The sequence below is a fragment of the Brachionichthys hirsutus genome, unplaced genomic scaffold, assembly GCF_040956055.1.
Source record: "Brachionichthys hirsutus isolate HB-005 unplaced genomic scaffold, CSIRO-AGI_Bhir_v1 contig_304, whole genome shotgun sequence".
NCBI lineage: Eukaryota > Metazoa > Chordata > Actinopteri > Lophiiformes > Brachionichthyidae > Brachionichthys > Brachionichthys hirsutus.
The window spans coordinates 22,915-45,864 of record NW_027180349.1 but is presented as its reverse complement, the minus strand read 5'-3'; the positions used below and the strand labels follow the sequence as shown (position 1 = coordinate 45,864).

The following is a 22,950-nucleotide window of genomic DNA, read 5'->3' as shown; positions in this document are numbered from 1 at the left end:
CATGCCCATTGAGGTCTTCTTCAATCACACTATTGGTCAGATATAACTTAAGTCCACTTTTGTGGAGCCGTTCTTTGTACGGCCATAAATATGTGCATCTTATAATTGGTTCCTTTTGAATATTTGTATTTTCATGTTTTGTTTGCCTTTTCTTGTCAGAGCTGATCCAGAATGGCCGCCTGCTGACGCTGCCCCTAGTGGCCGGAGATCTGAACTCCTTGCTGCCTGATGAAGATGGAAGGCATCTTTACGTGGCCATGAAAGATAACCTGCTGTGTATCAGTTTGGATGATATAACACAGAACCCACGCAAGGTTAGAACTGGAGAACACAGACACATACACCAGCTGAAGCTAGTCACAATACAAGCATTCACTCATATACACTGCAGGTAAATCAGAGCAGATCCAGATGACAGATGTGTCAGTGCAATGAACTAATTACTGATGATAACGGGAAGAGGAAAGTCACACCCCTAGTAATACCCTTTCTGCTCACCTTTTAAACTTGAATTCTTCAGCACTAATATCACGTATTGTCTTCGTTTTGTCTCCCGACTTAGAAACATAGCATAACATCACAATTCTTTCTAATTACTCCCAGTCTATCAGTTTAGTAAAACATCTTTACAGTGTCACAGTGAATTTTTTAAGGCCTGATATTTCTGGAAATTTATGACAAATTCCTTTGTTGCCTAGCTTTTGTAAATTTCCATAAAAGGAAAAACACTTAGCGGTACACAGTAATAGCTTCTCGTTAGGCCACAAATTATATTCTGCACATTTTCCACATCTTTACTTCCACCGCTCCCCCTCCACATTTACTGCTGAACTTCACATTGAGGGGATGATCCGCTTTTAGACATGAACAGCTAAATTAGAATGTATTGTAGGGATAGATGGCCTACGTTCGTAAAATTAGTAAAAGTACAGTCAACAGTAGTATGTATTACAGTACAAGTACAGTCAAACATCCTGTCTAAGAGGAGCGTTTCAAAAAAGCCCTTGCGGTCTTGTTTCCGCTGAAAGTCCTTCGTACATAATTCATCGAATTCATGTAACAATACCAATAAAACTTTAAATAAATTACTCCACATGGTCTACATGGCCTAATGAGACTAAGCCAGGCATGGGCAAACCCAGGCCCGCGGGCCATATGCGGCCCGTTGGGCTATTTAATCCGGCCCGCCGAACTTGTCCAAATTATATCATTAAATAAAATTGTATTATAATTAAACCTATTTTATTTGACCTTTTCCCTGTAATGCTACCTGTAAAATGCCAAATCCTTTCATGTAATGTCTTTTACATGTCATTTATACTAGCTCACACAAATACTCCATCCATCTGGCCCCTCTATCAAATTTTAGAACCCATTGTGGCCCGCGAGTCAAAAAGTTTGCCCACCCCTGGACTAAGCTATTCATGTTGATGCACACTAAAACACTGTCAGGATACACAACACCAGTGATGCAAAGCATGCCCAACATGAGTGTAAACATTTTTCATACGAGTGTCAGCCCTGAGGAAAGATTTGCAGCAGAAAACACAGCAATGTTTACATTCATCTGAACATGAAATCCAGAGGAGAAAACTGTTAAGACTTATTAGTTATAAGGTATAGCGTTTGTGTCATGTCTAATTTCCTTCTACGGATAGAAATGTGGCATTCACACCACCAGATTAACACTGTAAGGCTTAGCCGAGTCACAGCAAGGACAATGACAGCAGCAATTTTAGTTTTTAATTTTTTAACTTTGACCTGCAAGTTCATATCAATGCCCTCATCTGTCAGATGAAACACACAAGCTCTCAGAGACCCAAACAGTTAGACAAGCAGACAAACAGCAGCCATGCTGGCCAGCCACCCATGCAGGCAGGCACTCAGCCAACAAAAGGGTAGGGATAGTCAAGCCATAGCTCTCTGTGCTCGCTGTACTGTTATGTATTTGTACATACAGTATTTATAGTCTGTTTATATCGTTCCGGTTTGTGTGACGTTTTTTCTCTTGTGGTATTTAAACTGCTAACAGTGCCATTCTATACCATCCTGTTTAATTTCTCTTGTCGTGACATCCAGAGCATTTTATCAGTGTAGTTTGAATGACTCTATTCGATTCTATTGGCTCAGTAAAACTGGGACGGTGAAACTGACACGAGACCAGTTTGTTCAGTCCGTCCCAGGTTGATGCAGTGTGCCGAACATGATGCGGTTGCAGTCAGTCACATTTTTCTTTGATTGGGCCCAAAAAAAAACTGAAACCATTCCCTCTGTGTGAGTCAACAGCTGGAAACCACATTACTGCAAAGGGTCAACAAGGGTTTGAGTGTATGTGTGTGGCTTCTTGCATGCAGTTCTTTAATCATTCTCACTACTTGTGTCGTTCCCATTTTTTTTTCTTCCTTGTAAGCATTCAGGACTGACTCCAGTTCATTGTTTGTTATCGTCAGTTTTTCTTGTTCGGAATTCACGATGTCTTTTTCCTATCTGGACTCGCGTTGTATAAGCTGACAGTCAGCACGTCCTTCACAGAGAGGTACATTTCCATTAAAAGTCTCTGCCTCGTGATATTCCTTCACTGGTGGTCCACGTTCCTTTCAGTGTGTGGTATGCGGCGATAGGGGTAACATGGTTACCTATCTAATCTGATCATCACTGCTCCGCACCGGGTCCTGCGGGAATGACTGTATCAGAGAATGTCGACTGGATACCAGGAATAAATTGTTGCCTTGAAACCACAAAACCACTCTCATGTGTCATTAATTAGTTTCAGTGTATCAACAATCATGCAGGGTCTTAAAAATACTACTACTGCTACTACTAATAACACATAAAAAATACAAAAACAAAAATGTTCCACAGTGATCTGTGCCGCATGTGTGAAATGTTGAGGTAAGTGAGGGCAACTCGGTGTCTGCTTCACCGTCATCTCGGAGGGGATGACTGACTCGGGGAAATATTTAGATTAGTCAAGTCGCTACCATTTGACACGAAACTTCGCCTCTCGCTCTCTCTCTCTCTCCTTTTCTATGACTTCATTGTTTCCTGCTCTGCTGTGTCGACATGAAAGCAGAAGAATATTCCACTTTTTTTTAGATTACTTCAGTTCTTTATTCTGAAGTAAGCAGACACTCAAACACCAAATCTAGACAGGCCCTTTGTGAAAGATTATTGAAGAGCTTTGTTACAAACAGTCACTCAGACAGTTTAAGAAGTGGATGAACGCCATCACATGCCCTCTTGAAACATCGAATCTGTTTTACCTTTGATTCTTAGTCTTCACAGTCTTTAAGCAATTAAACTACAGTTTCAGCATTTGCAAAGTTCTGGACTCTTAAAAAAACTAATATATGCAGGGCTATTGTGTATGCTTGATGCTTGTATTTGTACAGATAATACATAGTTGTAGACTGTGGATAAAACTCACATACCCGGTGAGTTAACTGGACCTCGGGGGTGACGGAATGAAGAGACAAGCACTTATGTGGGCAAACCGTCCAACTAAAAGACATTAGCAAACATTTTTACATACTAGCCAGAAAGCTGCACTTCTTAAAAAAATACCATAATAGACATCAAATATTTTTACTTTTCTGTTGGTTTAAAAGGTTCACTCAAACGTTTTCACTCATCAGAATTAAAAAAAACTAAACGCTTCCTAACCCTACCAGCCATACATTTCTGCTGTAAACAAACAACATTAAATTGGTGCAATCACAGAAATAATAATGCGATGATTAGCAATGAGAGATTCTCTGTCAAGATGGATGATTCTGTACATTCTGATTTATTTAACAGAAGAATATGTGTATTCTTACACCCTTATTAATGATAAAAGCCGCATTATTGTGCAGAAGCTGTGACGAGAGTCACAGTCAGTCGATTATTTATTCACGGTGCCGCCATCACTGCTGCTTTGACAGCTTGGCTCATCATCAGGTCTCAACAGAGCTGCCAGTTGGTCTTTATTTTCTCCATCCTGACGCTGCCTCTCAAGAGGTATTAAAATCCTCCCTCCTGCCTTATCATCTCATCAGTGAATTTGCTGGATCTCTCTCACTTCCCTGTGAAAACACACTAAATGCCAAAAGCCTTTTATTAGCAATTTAGAGTTCAATATATATATATATATATATATATATTAAATCTCCTTGTCTCATTGTTCGATTTCTGTTGCTCTCTTTCTGTAGTTGTACTGGCCAGCCAGTCCAGACCGTGTCCAAGAATGTCTCATGGCTGGGAAGGATCCAGAGGTGACTCAACACACACTCAAGACGCACAAGCACTTGTCTGTCTAAGCAGTAAAGCAACATATGGCTCTAACTACTATGTGTAACCGTAAAGGAAGGTTAACAGCCACTCTGTGATGAAAGTTCATTTACATAAAATCCGATACAGATTTATCTGTGGGTGGCAGGTCAGCTTTTTCTCTTATCGATTTTCTTCCTGCTGCTTTCGTTGTTTTTTTTTTTCTTTCCTTCGACCATACAAGATAATGTATAAAGAGTTCTGCAACAATAAAGCAAGAGAGTTGCATGAAGGATTATGATCCATGGCTATCTGATTCATTTTGGGATCAATAAACAACGATGGCTCAGTTTCTGGCAGGGACATCAACATTTGTGTGCTAGATTTAGTTAACAATAAAACAAATGCCGCACAGTTTTTGACAAAGTAAAATAAATGCTTACACTGACAAAATAAATTTATTTTGCTAAGATCATTGCAGGAGAGATTCATGTCTTTAGTGTGTAAAAGCTGGCTGTGGTTAACGCCATGAAATAGCATCGGATGTGATTGTTACTGCTTTTCCACCATCATTTCCAAACACTTTCCTCCTTGTAATCTCACTCGTTGCCTTCCTCTCTAGATGGAGTGTGCTAATTTCCTGCGGGTCCTGCAGCCTTTCAATCAGACTCACCTGTACGTTTGTGGCACGGGGGCCTTCAACCCTCGATGTGCTTTCATAGCCACCAGCGTCTTCCAACAGGTATGATCGCTATTAGCATGCACGGTGCAAGCCACCGAGACTGGATGAGGAAGCTCAGTTCACTACGAGTGTCTGTGTAGTTTTAACTAAAATATTAAACTCTTCCCCTCTTCAGGCTGATTGTTCCCTGGAGATACTCTTTTGCTTTTCTCTCTATTCCTCTGCAACACATCAAACAGCTGTAACTTCTTAACTAATGTCAAGCATTTTCAGACGAGTGCTTAAATTATGTTATACATACAAACACGCATGATAAAATCCATACACTTTTCCAGTTCCCTGCTACCAGCCTCCACGCATGCACCCGCCAGCTTCTATCAGCAGCTGAGTTATTGTGCTTGTGTCAACCCCCATGCCTTGATATCAGCCAGGTTCACTCTGCTTTCTGTCCGGAACACACATGATGCACCTTCTGTCAGTGTGTTTGCACTTCAGGAGAAACCAGTTTTTTTTTTTTATTTGACACGTTTTATGCCCCTGAAGAAATCCTAAGATAACAAATATACTACATACTGTCATCAATGTCACTTTTACAAGTCGTATAGTGAAAATATATGAAAGCATTAAACTGAAAAAAAGTCATATTCTCTCATTGTATTATGTATACCGATAGATGGAATTAGATTCAAGTAGTGAAATTATTCCCGTTCTTCCTTTTTGGATGTGTGTTTCGTTTTTCCATCTTGTTTCCTTATGTTCAGCTGATCTTCTCCTCTTTTATCTCAGTGACATCTTTCCTTTCCTTTCCAGTCTGAACGCCAGCATCTCCCCTACAGCCAGACAGAGTGCGGGAAAGGGAAATGTCCTTACGATCCATTCCAGAAAACCGCCTCCACTGTAGTTGGTAAGTTGTCTTGTGTTTATGAGAATAACTTGCAGTAAAACATTAAGCATTAAGTTCAAAATGTCTTTGGAGATTCTCTTTCATCCAGAACATGGTAGATCTCTGTGTTGAACAAAGTCAAGTGGACTAGAATTATAAATCCAGTTGACTTTATCCAACAGAGACTTAATAATAAAACAAAATATTGCCTTTACCTAAGAATACTCCTGGTGTTACACTATGCAGATGGAGAGCTGTATGCTGGGATCACCTCAGACTTCATGAGTCGGGACTCTGCCTTCTTCCGGAGTCTCGGCAGCCGTCACGTCATCCGGACCGAGCAGTACGACTCCATCTGGCTGCAGGGTAAGACAAGAAAATCCCATGAGTAGCAAATGCAAAAACCTACAATCCATACTCTTGATAACGGACCCAACGCTCAGTTTCAGAAGCCACAGCAGGTTTTCATGCTCGAGGAGCTTCTTGAGAAGGCAGCAAAGAGCGCCCTTTCATTGCAACCGTTTCTTATTCAGAAAAGCTGCTTTAGGCTCACATGCTTACTGCTGGCATCGAACCCAGGGCTCCTAATGTTTCCCATGTTCATGACTTTCATGTGTGTTGTAGTTTAGAACTGATATACACTTACTGGTGTTGGTCTGTTGCAAGTGAATAAATTCTGCAACCGTCTCTCTCGTTGCTTCTTCTTCTGTAAACTGATTATTCTGAAGAACAGTAAACTGAATATCTTTTGCTCCAAATCAAAAATCTCTGAATTTATCTCAGGCATGTCCAGTTTATGTCTCATCAGGCCATGTCTGCTGTTGACAACAACAAAACAAGATACACGTCCACTCCTTCTCCCGCTTGTCGCGCTTTCATCGTCCCTCTGCTCTATCTGCATTCTATCTATGTGCATCCTCTCTCAGGGGTTGAATTGATCGGAGGTTGATTTTAAACATGTCCCTGTCTTCTTCCCGTCAGATGCCCAGTTTGTGAAGGTATCGCCGCTGTCTGAGACTGATAACCCAGAGGACGATAAGGTCTACCTGTTCTTCACTGAGCGTGCCCAAGAGGCAGAGGGTGCAGCCGGCAAGGTGCTTTACTCCAGAGTGGCACGGGTCTGCAAGGTACGGACGCTTGTTAGAGCACGATCGAGATGAGGTCTGTCTGCGTGTTGTCTCTTATCATAAAACTCTACATGTGCAACTGTAGTTTCAGTAAACACAAGTTTTCCTGATAAGGTCGTACGTGCGTGTTTGTGTTGTGTTATTATGTAAAAATCAACTGCGTGTGAGTTGACTTTCCTCTTGGCTCGATGCTTCGTGGAGTCTGTTTATACGGGACTGTTTGTCGGTATCGGTGTGTTCTGCTCGCCTGTGATACTGAAATGAATGTTTGCGCTGTGTTCCTTTCATGTGACACGAGTAAACACGGCTGAATGTTTTTGTCTGTTTATGTCTTCACGTCTGCGGGAAACATTTTAGAACTGGAACGATCCACACATGATTTGGATAATTTATCATAACATCTGATTTTAAGTGAAAACGTCGAGTGGTGTTTGTCAAAGATTAATCCCATGACCATGATTACACTGAACAAACTTGTTTTGGTCCAGTGCTACAAAATAGATTGACAAATTTAGAGAAGAATGTGCGATCATTGAATGGAAGTTGACGGAGGTCTTTCTGGAACGTTCTGTCGCTTCTCGTTTGCAGAATGACATCGGAGGCCAGAGGAGTTTAGTCAACAAGTGGAGCACCTTCCAGAAGGCTCGTCTGGTGTGTTCTGTGCCGGGACCGGACGGCTTACAGACGCACTTTGATCAGCTGCGTGAGTAGACGCCTAAACAGCATCATCGGACAATCAGATTACATGCGCGTTTGCACATTTTGAAACTCATCACATGAGATAAGCCTCGACCACTGGTTCAACCGACAGAAGGGAAACAATTCTCAGTTCAGTCACTTGTTATTTGCTTTTTTTCCTCTGTCTAAGAAAACGATTTGGCCTCCGGTGATCTGGGGGCGACACAGAACCTTAGAGGTGCTCAGCCAGCACTTCACTGTGCTTACATGATGCACCGGCATACACGAGTTCCACTGTTACCACGGCGATCAACAGCCCTGCCATTCAGCTTGGGTTGGTCTTCATGCCTCGGCCTTTGTAACCACGGCAACTGGCCTCAACATTTGGCTCCTGTGGTTTATTCATTATGAGGAACTCATGCCAGTGCCCTCGGCTTGGCTCTGAGTGTTTCCTCAGAAGCTGTTCTGCATTAGCAGGACCGTTTGAAGTATGCTAGCCTCTGTTTGCTCATCAGTCCGTAACTACAGAAGCACATGTTTAGGATGTTTCTTCATTTTCCTGCGCTGCACCCTCGGCCTTCAGAGCCTTCACTCACATCAGTGGCGGCAATCCGTTACGGTTAGTGCATGACTGACTGCTGATCAGCTGGTGTCGGTGTTTTAAGAGCCTGCTCCCACACGGAGTTGTCTTCAGTTACATAGTGCTGGGAATTATATGGCCTTTCCCCAAATATATTTCCACTCATTTGTCTGGCTCAGATGGGGTTAAATTAAATTTAAGTGTCAACACATAGATCACAATCATCAATATAGGCAACTGAAGAATATTGATCATCCTTAAGTGCTGAAATATACTGTATTAAAGAAGGTGTGAATCAATTACTTTGTGCACTCCCCTATAAGCTTTTGAGAAGCGTTTGAATCAGTCCGTAGAAGTGAGTTGTGTGTGTGTGTGTGTGTGTGTGTGTGTGTCTGTGTACACCTCGACATGAATACCATGAGAAATTAAATTAAAAGCTTATATAACTCTGAAAAATGAAGATCCTATGAAGATATTTTTTTCCTTTGAATGGAACCCAGACATTTATGTTCTCTGGCTCAGCCATGACACTTTTAATGAACAACTTTTTCATTACAACCTACGACTTCTGTTCTCTGTGCTTCAACCACACTGTGGTTTCCAGTTGCAGTTCTCAATCTTTCCAACCTCATAAAAGGACAGCTGGCAGAGACCATCCTATGATTAATGGGCCTGGCCGATTACCGCTGCGTCACTCTTCTTTGAAACACCTCAAATACAACTCCTTAATCCACGCCCTGGTCGACTCAGTGTGGGCGAGAGACCCCAAATATAGCAAGGCCAAAGTGATGGAACATGAAAAATATATTTTATGTTGCTCACATTAAGTCTGGTTAGAATGAAGCATTAATCCATGTTTTTATGTAGGGGAATTCTTAGATACTGCATAAAACACAGTAACAGAGTTTTGAACATAGATGGGAGTCAAACCCATGATCCGTGACTTAGGAGGTCATCATCATCATCATCTTATCCATTGTGAAAACTAATGTAAAGCCTAATGTTGTGCTCAACAGTGACAGCATTTCACATTGTCCCCTGAGATAGATAATAAGTATAATAATTAAATAAGCAATGGGGACGTAAGTAAATGCCTTATATGGTCATCAGTAAGATTCATAATACAACTGATCCAGTTCAAATACCTCTGGGCTGTGGTCTCATTGAGCTTGTTCTGCCAGTCACTCCAAATGGAAGTGAAACCCACCTGATTACTCGTGCCAGTAACGTTCCCGTCAGGCCACTGGGACTTCTGCTACAATCGTTTAAGACTTGCAAATCGTGGCTGGAATGTGTCTTTGCTGAAGACTCCACACAACATGACTCCTCTGTTCGCAAACAGAGGCACAATTAGAGTGACGTTTATGCACAAATAAATTACACGCTGTGATGTAGTCTGATCTTTACACAAACACGCAACATTATAAAGCATTTCACACACACACACACACAAACACACACATAGTTTTTGAGCTGTTACACACATGTCAAGCCTCAGCCTGTCTGTGTACACAAGACCGTTCCGACTTGTCGAGTACATAAACATTTCTACCCAACATTTTTACACATCTGATAAGGCCTCTCCAAATTTGTTTGTGAATGCACTTCAACACACACACACACACACACAAAACCACAAAGCCATATACAGGAGATTAAGCCATCAGGTTAAGAATGCTGTCAGTGTTTTGTTTATACCATGCTTCACCATTCAGAAACACTACAAATCCCATAAATCCCTGGCAGTCCTCCGCCGGTCCTTCATAGCACCAGAGCAGTGGCTCCCACCTGGCTGTGTGTGTGTGTGTGTGTGTGTGTGTGTGTGTGTGTTTGGGTTCTTCTCCTGTTGCTGTTTTTACAGGTGAAAATAATTCATCCTGATTTGGGGCAAATCCATCTTAAACAGCATCAATAACAAGTTAGCTAAGAAAGTTCATTTATCGCAAGCTTTATTGCTAACAATAATTTTTCCAAACCCTTTAACTATCACTTGATCGACTAAATTCCATAATATGTATCTAAGAGAAGGTGCGGACAAAGTGTGTTGTTCTTGAGCATATTTTTTTAGTTGATGACTCATATTTTGGATGAAGCGTTGAGACCTCAACTTCAGAGCGGGAAGGTTCCAGGTTCAAATCCACTTGACTTTTCTGTGTGGGTTCCTTACAGATCCAGTGTGGCTGGAGTCAGTGAAGTTGTTTCCAGAGATTAGTCACCGGTCTAGTTTTTGCAACGCTCCAATGCTTAAATGCTGGAGCATCCCTTCTGGGAGGCTGTTGTTTTAGGCAACAGCATGTTATCAGGCAACAGCCTAAAACAATTCAATAAGAGAGGAATCAGAATGTTCAAAATGAGATTGGAGGGGCAGCGAAGAAATGTTTCAGTCTATTTATGAACCGTTGACAGCAATGACTGCGCCACAAGGATCCCCACAACTTTTTAACGAAAGCAGAGGAAAGTTCTTCCACAGTTTACAATTTAATTATCATCAAAAGTTGCATTTTCTGTTTAATATTGAATGAAAATCTAGAAAAGTAATAATACACTGATGCCTCACTTGAGCTTTCCATATCCACTGAAAATACAAAACGCATGTTATCAGAAGGAGAGACAGAAGGAGAGGAGGAAAAAAGAGGTAAAGTGAGAGGGGGCGGTCATAAAACCTAGAGGGATTAGAGCAAGAGTGAGAAAGGGATGACGAGAAGTAAGACGCAGGAATAGAGTAGAGTTCAAAGACACAAAACAAGACAAAAGAAGGAGGAGATGTAAAAGGTGATAAGGCAAATAATTGCAGAAGAAGATAAATGTTATTAAACGGTTATTATCCCAAACATGTGAGGGAGAAGGCAGAGAGGGAGAACTCACTTAGAGGAGTGGACATTAATTTGGCTTAAGTGAAAGAAGTAAGGAATTGACAAAAACAGATAATGAGGTGAATGGTGAAGAGAGGAAGAGGAAGGGCGGATGAGCTCTTGTTGGCATGGAGACGTTGTTCCTCAGAAAGGAAAAATTAAGAAGCTTGAAAGTGACACAAAGAACTTCACGATACAGGTATAAAGATTAAAAAAAGGTGAAAAAAATGCAGAAATCTCAATGCAAAGGTTTATGAACAGTTTTGAAAGTAAAAAAGGATCAATGGCAGCACTTTGTAAAAAGAAATGAGTTTAACTACAATGCAAGAAAGTGAGAAGGACAAAGTGAGGGAAGAGAAGGCAACATTTATATGCAATGATAAAGAAGACAAAGAAAACGGTCAGACAAAGGCGTCTGTCCTCGAAGGACATGAAGGGCAAGAGTGAAGTGAAATGAAGCTGAAAGGGTGTGAGGGATGATGGGCGGGACAAAGGCAGAAGAGAAGGAACAGAATGGGGTTAATCGGGAATGATAGAGTAGCAGTGAGGTGGCCAGGGAGGGGAGGAAGAGGAGGGATAACATTTTAAAATGCATTTACAATCTTAAACAGGTTGCAGTTTTGCAGATTGCAGACATCAAGCTGGGAATAACAGCAGGGAAAATGTGTCAGAGTAACCCCCCCCCCCCCCCAATGGATCGGCTGGAAAAAAAATCAGGCTAATTGCTGAAGGGGTTAAAGAACCAGACAATGAATGTAAGTGAATAGGAAGAAGGCGCAGGGACAGTGCTCAGAAAGATGACAATGAAGTGGAGGAACCAGGAGCTGGATATTGGCATGCTGGAAAGCTGTGCTGGGAGGAAGGGAAAGAGAATATCTGCAAAATGAGGAGGATAGGGGCGTTTGTCTGGAGGGGGGGGGTTACAGCCAGACGCTTCTGAGGAGGAGGAGGAGGAGGGGGGGAGATAGGGGCTGTGGCTGCAGGTCTGCGGGCTAGACAACACTATCTACCCTCAGGGGAGAACATCCACTTTTGTTTACAGAAGAGGAAACAAGAACAACAGTCTGGAAAAAAATGGAGCAGACAGACAGATGGACGAGTAGATAGAGAGAGAGAGCGGGAGAGTGAGGGAGAGAGAGTGGGAGGGACAAAGATGGGAAGGGTGGGGAGATTTAGAAACAAAGAGAACGAGACACCCAGAAGGATCCTGGGACATCCAGGTGGATTTGAGCAAAAAAAAAAGGTGGATGGGAGGGGCGGCACCTGATGAATAGATTAAGAGACAAAGAAATGGAGAGAAGACAATTTAGAGGAGGACAAAGAAAAACAGCTCAGAATAAGGAATTTCTCTGAGTGTGAGGTGGTGGCCAGCTGTCTGGCAGTGAAAGAAAGAAGACACCAAAAAAAGGGAGAAATGAAAATGATGTGATGATGTGTTTCAAAACTGCAACAGGAATTCACTTATTTAATAACTGCAAAGTAAAAAATCATCAGACGTCCACCCTGACTCAGCCGGATAGAGCATTTCTCAGGCATCTTTATTCTGCTTTCAGTGTCTGTGATGAATACATGTTTGTTTTTCTTTCTCTCCCTTGTTGAAGATTAACGACACTTGAAGTCGCTGCACTTTAATGAATCAAGCAGATGAGAGATAAAGTCGAGGCAGGATTCATGTCCTGATTCAGACGCATCACGCGGTGAACAGTCCGAATCCTTTCGCCAAGCTGAGCTGGAAATAATTGCGATGTGATTGAAAAAGAAACATTTCCTTCTGGCTGCATGCTCCAAAGTTTTTCCAGGTTTTCGTTCCACCTTTTTTTTTTTTTACACTTAATCGACAATAAATCAATATTTCACGGCTGCAGAGTGTTTTTGACACTGCTGTTAGCTACACTAGCGACTAGCAGCTAGTGGCATGACTCAATGAAAGGCATCTATGAATGAGGCGGCTGCTCTGACTCGTTTGATACTGACCGACCCTTTGGTGGTACCTGAATGTCTCCTGCCAATTTATAAGGCCAGGAGTTCTACTGCCCAAGGTTTAATGAGCAAAGCAAATTAATGACTGAAATTTGTTCCTGATGGAAACACGTTAGAGTTTCCATCAATCATTTTTACACCTCATGGTGGAAAGAATGAAATCAAACGAGGAAAATCGAAGTGGTGCATTTAAAGCTGCGCGCAGTGTTTCATTGATTAACTGACTCTGAGGAACTCCACTAATTATAGAGCTGTTACGGTCTCATTATGTTAGTGAGCCACAGACTCACGGCTCCATGCATTTGTGTTGTTGTTGTTGTTGTTGTCGTAATCCCTTGTGGTTAGCAAACAATTTATGGGTGAGGAATGAGGACGATTAATCAGAGATTAAAATTGGCACCAGCAGGAAATGAATAACAGGTGTGATGATGTTGAAAGACTTTCTGCCAGGGTCCAATAGAATGAAAGGCGTTTAATTCCACATGAATTCTGAAAAGCAGTGGTGCATTGCAGCAGCCAGAGGGCCAATGCCTGCAACGTTGGGCCGTAGCGCAGCCAACGATTCTCAACAGTCAGCATTGAGACAGTTTGTCTCTGCCAGAAACACAAAAATCTGCAGTGCAGGTTCTCTAAAGGGCGAGCGGATATCCTTCAAATGAAATGATGGTGCTAGGAAACTGTCTCTTCAATCTGTCATGTTGTTTTACATTATTTGGGTGTTTAAATATTCGATTTTATTAAAGACGTTTTTCATGTTCTCAAAACAATTATTCAGAATGAATACGCCTGTTCAGGAGGAATATAATTGAAGCCTGGAACAGGAATGAGGAGAGATTTTTCTTCAAATGTAGGAAGAGGAGAAATGAAACTCAATAAAATGTAATAATGAAATAGTGATGCATTAAATACGGGATGGAGGGAGTTGACAATATGTACAATGCAAGCTGCAGAGTACCCATAATCCTCTCTGTTTGGCCCTGAGGTCCTGGCATTTTTTGTGTATGTGTTCTGGTGTCCGGGCTGGTTTACATTTAAGTGAGTATATGTATGTGGGTGCGTGCATGCGTGCCCTCATAAAAACTTTCCTCTTGTTTGATGTGTTCGTGGTCCCGAATCTGAGTCACCGTGCGGTGGGTGTTCGTGTGTGTGCTTGTGTGTGTGCGTGTGTGTGTAGGTGTGTGTGTGAAGAGATGAGATTAGACTTCCTTCAGGGCATTAGTTCCATGGAGGCCATCTGAAGCAACAGGAATGATAGGAATGTGGGAACGGTGATATGCTTCGCTTTCTCCATCACCACTAAAATGCGACGGTTTTTTTTTCTATAAAAAAAATCTGTGCGAGGGCACAGAGCTGAGAAAATGTTGCACTCTGAAGCGAAGTGATCGTCTCTGCTGGTGTTCTTGCTGGATCGAGCCCTTGGTGCTCGTTATGCAGCTTTCAGCACCGTCTAAAGCAGCCTCGGAAGCTGACAACAGAAGGTTACACAAATACCACCGACCAACATGAGTCATCACCACCTCGGCTATTAACAGCACGGGTAGACTGGAACAGCAGAAACAGCAAACCTCTCATTGGTGACTGACGTTTCTCTCCACAGCAACAGGGGTTCCAGGTTCAAATCCAGCTGATGGTGACAAGGGAGCCTGTGTGCAATTTGCATGTTCTCTCCTTGTTTTTTTGGGTTCCCTCTGACTTCCTCCCACAGCACAAAAACATTTGATATGGTGGAATTAGTGACGCTAAATTGTCCATTGCTTTGTGAATAGCTGCCCGTTGTCAGCTGATGGTAATAAATGGGTTCATCCATCCTGTATGAGTTGTTTTAGACCCGTTCTGCGTTTGCGTAGACGTGCAGCTTTACGGTTCCCTGCCTGACGGACCAGGCGGTTCGACCCATCTGCCTTGCAAAGTGAGTTAGACGGCTGTTTCTTGGTTCGGGGCGTTGGAAAACCTCGACTTACCGGGAGGAGGTGGAGGTGATTCATCAAAAGCACTTTGTTCCTCTATGTTTGGTTTTATTTTGGCTTGAAAAGCCTCACTCCACGTGACGGTTTTGCATGCTGGTGCAGCACCATAGTGAGAATTCTGAGCCATGTGTCGTGATCTGGTGTTTTGAATGAAGACCGAGGGAATGGGCTGAGTGCGTTTGTTCAGCAGGTGTTTAATTCCTGTAGTGGGCTCAGCATCCAGCTCTCCTGCTGCGACGAGTTATTAATGGCTTCAGGTTCATTACAAGGATCCAGCCAGTAAGGCTGCCAGGATGCCCAGCGCTATTAATCACACACACACACACACACACACACACACACACACACACACAATCTGTTTACACTCACCTACGCATTGTACACTAATCAATCCACAGAAGTAAAGACACAATGACGAATTTGACTGTGGGAAAGCGGAACATCTCTTTATCTCCCTCCTCTCCTTTTCCTGATGTCTGCATCCTTTTCTTTCTCTCTCGATCCAGAGGACATCTTCGTCCTCCACGGGAAAGACAAGAAGAACCCTCTCGTCTACGGCCTGTTTACCACTTCAAGGTTTGTGCCTCTTTAAAGTAGAACATGACAGTAAGTTGTTCCTTGCTCTGGGAATGTCTTCATGTCTACAGAGATCACTCACACTGAAAAACACATTTACTGAAGTCACTGGTATTGATTTAGAACCCCTGCATATACAGTACAATAAAGAACAGCATAAAATGTTTTTAGTAACAGTCTGTTATTTATAGAGGAGATAATGTGACAAAACGTTATGCTAATTTTAATTGGTATGATTTCCTGAAACATAAAAACACTCACGACTGATAAAATTTAAAAAAAGATGTGCTTCCTTTTGCTATTGTGGGATTACGGATTTCTTTTATTTTTGGAGTTTCCATGGCAACAACTTATATCTATTCTCAAGAAAAGAGCAAGCCTCATTTTCGAAGCACATCTCGTAACCTGTGTATTCCCTGCTTGACAAGTTGTACCCGGAATGATACAAAAACACAAGCACAAGCTCGATCGTTTCCCAGCTCACTGCCACGTAGAAAGACTCGGGGGATGTGTCACCTTCTGACGGCTCTTATTATTTCATGGAATTGCATTTTTATTTGGTGCTTTAAATTCCAACTTTCTGGATCACGAGATTTGAAACGTTGCTAAGCTCTAGATCAGGATGTCATGAGTGGTTGATCTAATGTTCTTGTATAGCTGAAAACGCTTCCTAAAAGTGACCAAACCGGAAAGTCCGTAATCCACCACAGAAACAGGATTTTAAAGTAGAAATACCATAAATTAACATTGATATTTTTAAGGAGATAACAGTAAATTTAAACCCTAAATTTATTCTGTGAAGTACATTAGAAACAGGAGTATAATGCGATTCTGAGAATTAATGTAGCTTAAATAATAGAGGAAATAATTATCATTTACTTTTGTCTTCGAACAGAACAAATTGTTGTTTTCACTGTAAACGGATGTAAATTACATTACACTTATTTGCTTTATCTAACGCTTGTGTGTGAGGTAGCAAACAGAGGTTATCGCACTGCCAGTCATTACATTGAGGAAATGGCGCTCATGTCGGCGCGTTAAAGTGTGACTAAATACAAGCTTCTTTTTGTGTTGCTGCGGCGGCCGTAGATATATATATATATATATATTGTCTTTCAAGCATTTGGATTTTAATGAGAGAAGGCTTCAAAAACTTGATGGAAAAAACAAAAGATGAAAAAGGTTTTTCTTGTCCTCCAAAACATACCGATGGCATCTCGCGTTCTGAGAATAGCCCAGTTTCTGAGGCGGACCCCAGTATGACGGCATTCCTGCTGGCGACACAGGGAGGTGGTCTGTTTCTGGGCTTTGGAAATTCTCTGCAGTCCCAGCCTGCAATAGATAAAAAAGCCAAGGCATCACCCAGGGTGGAGCTCCAACCACAGAACTGCAGTTTGGAGAGGTCGCTGCATCTGGCTGGAAACGTCTGTCTGCTGCACTCATGACTGAAAACAGAATAGTTTCTCAAGTGCATACTCTGAATGTGCCCTCTTTATTTGGTTTCTTTAATTGAATATAGCTGTAATTTAATTTTCTTAGTTAGAGTTCTATTTCCATTCAGTCATTTTATTTTAGACAGTGGTCATAATATTTCTGTAACAAAATTAAACATTTTTAATGCAGATTTAAATTGTTTTTGGACACACTGGTAAATATTCCCTTCATTTTTACATTTGCACATTGTCAAAACATACGAGTTTAATGCCCTGTAGCTCAATGTGTCGTTGAGTAAAATACACATTTCAAAATTACAGCTCACTTCAGTGGTTGAGAGAGAAAATAGATCCTCCCCCCAGAGTCAGTCATTTGAGATGAAGCAGAAACACCTTGACACATCAAAACAGCCTTTCTCCCGGTTTTGCTTCTAGTAGTCCGCCAACTGGAACCTTTAACTCTCAGCCAAAATCTTGAGCATGATTTGAACTCCAGCAGAAGGGGTGTGTTGTGGTGAGGAATAAAAGCAGCTCATTCAACCAGGCTGGACTTTGTGTTGGAGCATTTTCAATCAATTGATGCATTCAAGCTGAAAAGCCATAATGACTCACAGCTCTTTAATTCACTTTAGGATTTAATTTACTTTTGCTTCGAGCACCTTACAGTGGAAATAATCAAAGATATGCTTGGGCTATTATTATACACAAAAATAGATGGAAAAGGTTCTGACTTTGATGATTGACAGTTGTGCATGTTTCCCCTCGGTCATCCTCAGTGATATTCTGAACGGTTCAGCCGTATGTGTTTATCGAATGGAGGATGTGGTTCGGGCTTTCAAGGGAAACTTCCTGCATAAAGAGGGACCTCAGTATAAATGGGCAGAGTTTACAGGAAAGGTGCCCTACCCACGACCAGGAACTGTAAGTTAATGGTGAAAAGGAAATGGAAAGTTCATTTTTAACAATTGCACCAATGAGTGTAAACGACTTCCAAGCATTTTCCCCCTCTGTTCCGTCATTCCTCAGTGTCCCAGCAGTACATACGGAAGTTACAGCTCAACCAGAGAGTATCCTGATGATGTCATCTTCTTCAGCCGGACTCACCCGCTGCTGCAGGTTCAGCACTTCTTCTGATTAGATCGCACAGATAGAATTGAATTAGGTTTTGTCATACTCTATATATCCGAATTCTTAAAAGAGGAATGGGAAATTAAATGAGCCAGCGGTTCTCGGCAGAAGTACGCTAGCCCAACAATGATGAACAATGTGATTAAAGTCCTCAATGCAAGAAGTCAGCCCAGCTTCCCTGTATTTGTAATAATAGCATTGCATTCACAGAATAATTCAAAACATCAAATTTGACACTGTTCCAGGAAAATGTGCTGCCACTCGGGGAGCGTCCCCTTCTGGTTAGAGTGGGCGTTCCCTACAAGTTCAGCAAACTTGTGGTGGACAGAGTGGAAGCTGTGGACAGCACCTACGATGTCCTGTTCATTGGCACAGGTAAGTCCATACATTGGACATTTTCCCTTCAGTTGTGCTTGTTGCTTTAAACTTTCAGGAAAACCCCTTTTTCCACAGACTCGGGCCTCGTGTTGAAAGCAATCCATCTACCCAGAGAACACGGTCAGAGCCAAGAGGTCACTCTGGAGCAGCTGCAGGTCTTCCAGGTATAACACAAACATGATGTCATCTTCAAACTGGGAACCTTTCACAGAATTCAGCCCAGCTGCTACTGCTTTTATAAAACAGTGTCCATTAAAGTGACACATTCTGCAAAAAATACAAAATGTAATGCTTTTCAGATTTTCAGAAGTTCTTTTGGGGGCTTTCATATATTCATCGGTGTACGTCCATCTCCTCATAATATGAAAGCAAAATGTCAGAACCCTTAAACTTACTCTGTTAAGTAATTTCAACTGTCGAATCGCCGTTGAAAAGTGGCTTCTGCGCATGTGTTGACGACCACAACGGAAAGTGAGATGTCCGTCTGCTAGCTGCGAATAGATTCGATAACTTCTCCTTTTGCGGCTTGGTTTTTCATTTTTCGGTATTTTCAGAATCCCTGCTTTAGTTTACATTTTCCCGTATTTACAGATTTCCCCGTACTAATTTCTCCAGTAGGCCATACTGATCAAAAATACGCCTTTCCCGTACAAAAATACGGGAAAGACATATTATTTGGCAGGTATGGATGGCAATGACCCGAAACCACCAAAATATTACTGTAAGTGCAGCATTTGGTACGATTTACAAAACAAAGAAAGAAGGTTTTACACCAATTTGGGAAATGATGTGTCTGAGGAAGTGGCCTCTTCTGTGGGTTTGCACAACATGTCTCTTATTATTACTGCATGTGGTGCCACTCAGTGATGTCACTTGTGTGCTTCCCATTTTTATAAGACTGCTGTACATCTCTGTTGAGCCTCATGGTGCCAATGATGACACGACAGACTCCATTGCCATCTGTATTCTTTTAATATAATAAATGAAAGACAGACAATGTTTAATGAGGACAAAACTGAAATACTACTAGTTGGCCCAAACGTCTTCTAGAATATGAAAAACATTCCTTAGACGGGGATTTGGGGATTTCATGGCCTTTTTTAATGCTTGATTAAGAAAAGTAGTGTGAAATCGTAAGTTACTCTCTGCTTTAGGGCCAATGTACACGGTATGAGAGTTGATTGTTCCTCAGTCATCAGTTCACTAATTGGCTTTTGTCCTGAACTTCATGAGTGACAAGTGATCCCGAGTGTTTCATTCCTGTTGTGTTCTTTTCTTATTGTGTTTCTCAGTTTTCTTTCTTCTTTCTTCTTTGCAGCACAAATCACCAGTGACAGCCATGTCACTCTCAAAGAAAAAGGTAACAGATAAAGGAGATAGAAACTCATTTTTAAACTTGAAAACTCTGCTCGGCACACGAACACACACACACGCACACCATTACACTTACCACTCATCTCTTCACTTTGTATCTCCAAGGACAGCTTCATCACCAGTTTCTATGGTTACCCTTCCTCAGTTAGAGCAGTAATAAAGAGATACAGCACACACACACACGCACACTCATATTGTTACAGTAAGCAAAATGTTAGACTCAGAGTGAAGATAAATCCGGTTCAGCTGTCTGACTCTGTTTTATGGGTACAAAATAAATGCACTCTTGGCTCATCCTCATTTATTATGTTCCTATTTTCTCGTTCTCTGTCCCTCTTCCATTCTATTTCCATTTCCTCCATCTCCCTTAGTGGTTGTTTGTGGGCTCCAGCGAGGGTGTGTCACAGCTGGGCCTGTACCAGTGTGAGCTTTACGGTCAGGCCTGTGCCGAGTGCTGCCTGGCCAGAGATCCTTACTGTACCTGGGACGGTCAGGCCTGCAGCCCCTACATGCCCACTGTACGCAGGTAAGACCTTTAATCCACACAACAGCAGTGAGTTGTGTGTTTAGTGTCCCTTTCACGATGAACATTTAAGGACAAACGCATGGAATTGATTTTCTGTGATCACTCTGTGAACCACGTGTGTTAATACTTTGAAATATGAGCAGCATTATATGTTAATCCAGATCTTTCATCATTCTTTACTCATTTAGCATGTGTTTCAGTTGGCCAACATGTGGTTCCGTTTCAAAACATAATGAATAAACGTGTTTCCATGATATTTGTGAATTATAATGTTATGAATGATGACACCTTTCCTCTAGTGCCAACAACATAACAATGTACACACACAAAACAAAGGTACAAAAGGCCAAACGATGATGAAGCAAAAATGATTATGTTCGAACGTACTTTCTATGTCTTGCTAGCCTCTCCTTTAGCACCACCAGCAGGACAATTTTACATTGTTTAGCTCCACTTTCATAAAATTGTCAGAATGTTGACATCATAATGTTTAATTAGCATCGCTGCCTCTTTTGACTGTCATTTATTTTTCTACAGGAGGAATGCTCGTCATTTAGGGGAGGATGAGGATCCGCTGACTCAGTGTGTCAGACAGGGAGGTGAGGACATCATTTATTTAGCTTCACATCGATCATTTCCTGCAACCAATGTACACGGTTGTCTTCAAAAGATTGTTCCTCCTCCTTGATGGAGTGGCGGCTTGGATGCCCCTGTTTACAGGCCCATGCACTCCAAACAACCACGCCGCCAATGCAACAACACAGGAGAGCTATTCAGGACAGGACTCAGCAGTGCACCGTATTAACAGAAAACAATATACACATTGAGAAGAAAGAGGGACTGAGAGGGGAGCCATTGATAGCCAACTGGAGCCACTGTGACCTCTCATCCACAGACAATGAAGTCTTAGCATCTCTCCACAGAAAATATCACCACCTTTCACACTTTCAATTTAGCGAAACTGAGAATAATACTAATAATTCACATGGTGCTCCATTCGCCAAACGAACCAGTCGTGTCTTCTGTGACTACGATGATGCACAATTGTGCTTTTGACTCTCCTGTCAATGTGTGACCTGAACAACTCTCAATGTGTTAGCGACCTCAGCAGAGTTCAAACATCTGAAGTCACCAACAGTCCATTAGAACCGAAGAAGATTACGGATGAGAGGCGAAGCATCTTCAAACCCCAAACAGAGGTCCGCTTGCTTCGGATTCAACCTTCAAAGACGAAAAAATATATCAGAACTGAAATAATTGAAGCTAAAGAGAGAACAAGTTGTCATTAAAAAAAATACAATCAAACAGAATGAATCCAACACAATCATATCACCAATGTGTCACATCTCTTTCTCACCTTCAATTAGCTGGCCTACAGGTGGAGGCGGAACAGAGGGTAATGATGGTTGCCGAGGGCAACAGCACATACCTAGAGTGTCTACCCCGGTCCAGACATGCTGCTGTTACCTGGTATAAACAGGCTGGAGAGAACAGCCCTGAACTCAACCAGGTACACACACGCACACACACGCACACACACACACACACACACACACACACACACACGCACGCACACACACACACACACGCACACGCACGCACACACACGCACACACACACACACACACGCACACACACGCACACACACAAATCTTTCACAAGGCCAACAACACCAACTTTACTGAACATACTACCACAATATAAAAGCTTGCACTCGCTCCCGGTCCCTCCTCCTCTTCCTCTCCAGGTGGTAACAGGTGACCAGCTGGTTGTGATCGAGCGGGGCGTTCTGATTCGTCGAGCTGAGCTGTCTCACAGTGGTGTGTACCACTGTCAGGTAGAAGAGCATGGCTACCACTGGACTGCTGTCACAGTCCGCCTGGCTGTCTGGAGTCTGTCAGCCAATCGCCTGCTGGCTTCCTGGTCAAGCTCGTCCTATCAGAGCACAGGAACCCAGCCCTGGTACGAGGACGTCATGGCGCTAATTTATCCGGGAAACCTCGGCCAACACTGCAGAGCACTGGGATACCGGCCTCCTCGCAACCACCGTCGCCACGGTGACGTCAAGGCAGAGCAAAAGAAAGAGAAGGAAAGGGGCGAGAGGCACAAGCATGGAGGAGGAAGAGGAGGAGGTGGAGGAAGGGCAGTTGGGAGAAAGAGCAGGAGCAAGCCACAGCAGAGGTCACCAAGGAGCGCTTGAATGTGGTGCGGAACACCAGGAAGTTGCATACACATCTAGGCTCATGCCCACACTAGGACACGCAAACACGCATTCATACACTGAGACAGACACACAGACTGTATGTACAGAGACAGCAACATGTGCATGCACTTATTTACATTCATCCTTTCATTATAATGGCAACAACGGACACAACTGACGTATGTACAGAAGGATGTAAACAACAGAGGCTGTGTACTCGGACAAAAGACGTGAATCGGGAATCTAAAGTGCAGGACCTGAGGCTGCACAGAATGCTGAGTGAAGGATGAAGGGCATGTCCGAATAGCTGACTGGGAGCTGTAACAACCAGATGG

General features: G+C 42.4%; 1 protein-coding gene across 1 annotated transcript in view; it reads left to right on the top strand.

Annotated features, from left to right (window-relative positions):
* The window catches only part of LOC137913879 (semaphorin-3A-like), a 47,906-nt gene extending 25,294 nt beyond the window's left edge, over positions 1-22,612 (top strand). Inside the window, exons 4-20 of the mRNA XM_068757500.1 lie at positions 160-314; positions 4,191-4,253; positions 4,871-4,990; positions 5,741-5,834; positions 6,060-6,179; positions 6,795-6,940; positions 7,529-7,643; positions 15,504-15,573; positions 17,783-17,927; positions 18,033-18,122; positions 18,380-18,509; positions 18,588-18,676; positions 19,831-19,872; positions 20,258-20,412; positions 20,950-21,011; positions 21,780-21,922; positions 22,160-22,612. Coding sequence (XP_068613601.1) covers positions 160-314; positions 4,191-4,253; positions 4,871-4,990; positions 5,741-5,834; positions 6,060-6,179; positions 6,795-6,940; positions 7,529-7,643; positions 15,504-15,573; positions 17,783-17,927; positions 18,033-18,122; positions 18,380-18,509; positions 18,588-18,676; positions 19,831-19,872; positions 20,258-20,412; positions 20,950-21,011; positions 21,780-21,922; positions 22,160-22,612 — 2,192 coding nt within the window. The remainder of the gene's footprint in view (positions 1-159; positions 315-4,190; positions 4,254-4,870; positions 4,991-5,740; positions 5,835-6,059; positions 6,180-6,794; positions 6,941-7,528; positions 7,644-15,503; positions 15,574-17,782; positions 17,928-18,032; positions 18,123-18,379; positions 18,510-18,587; positions 18,677-19,830; positions 19,873-20,257; positions 20,413-20,949; positions 21,012-21,779; positions 21,923-22,159) is intronic.
* The last annotated feature ends 338 nt before the right edge of the window (positions 22,613-22,950 follow it).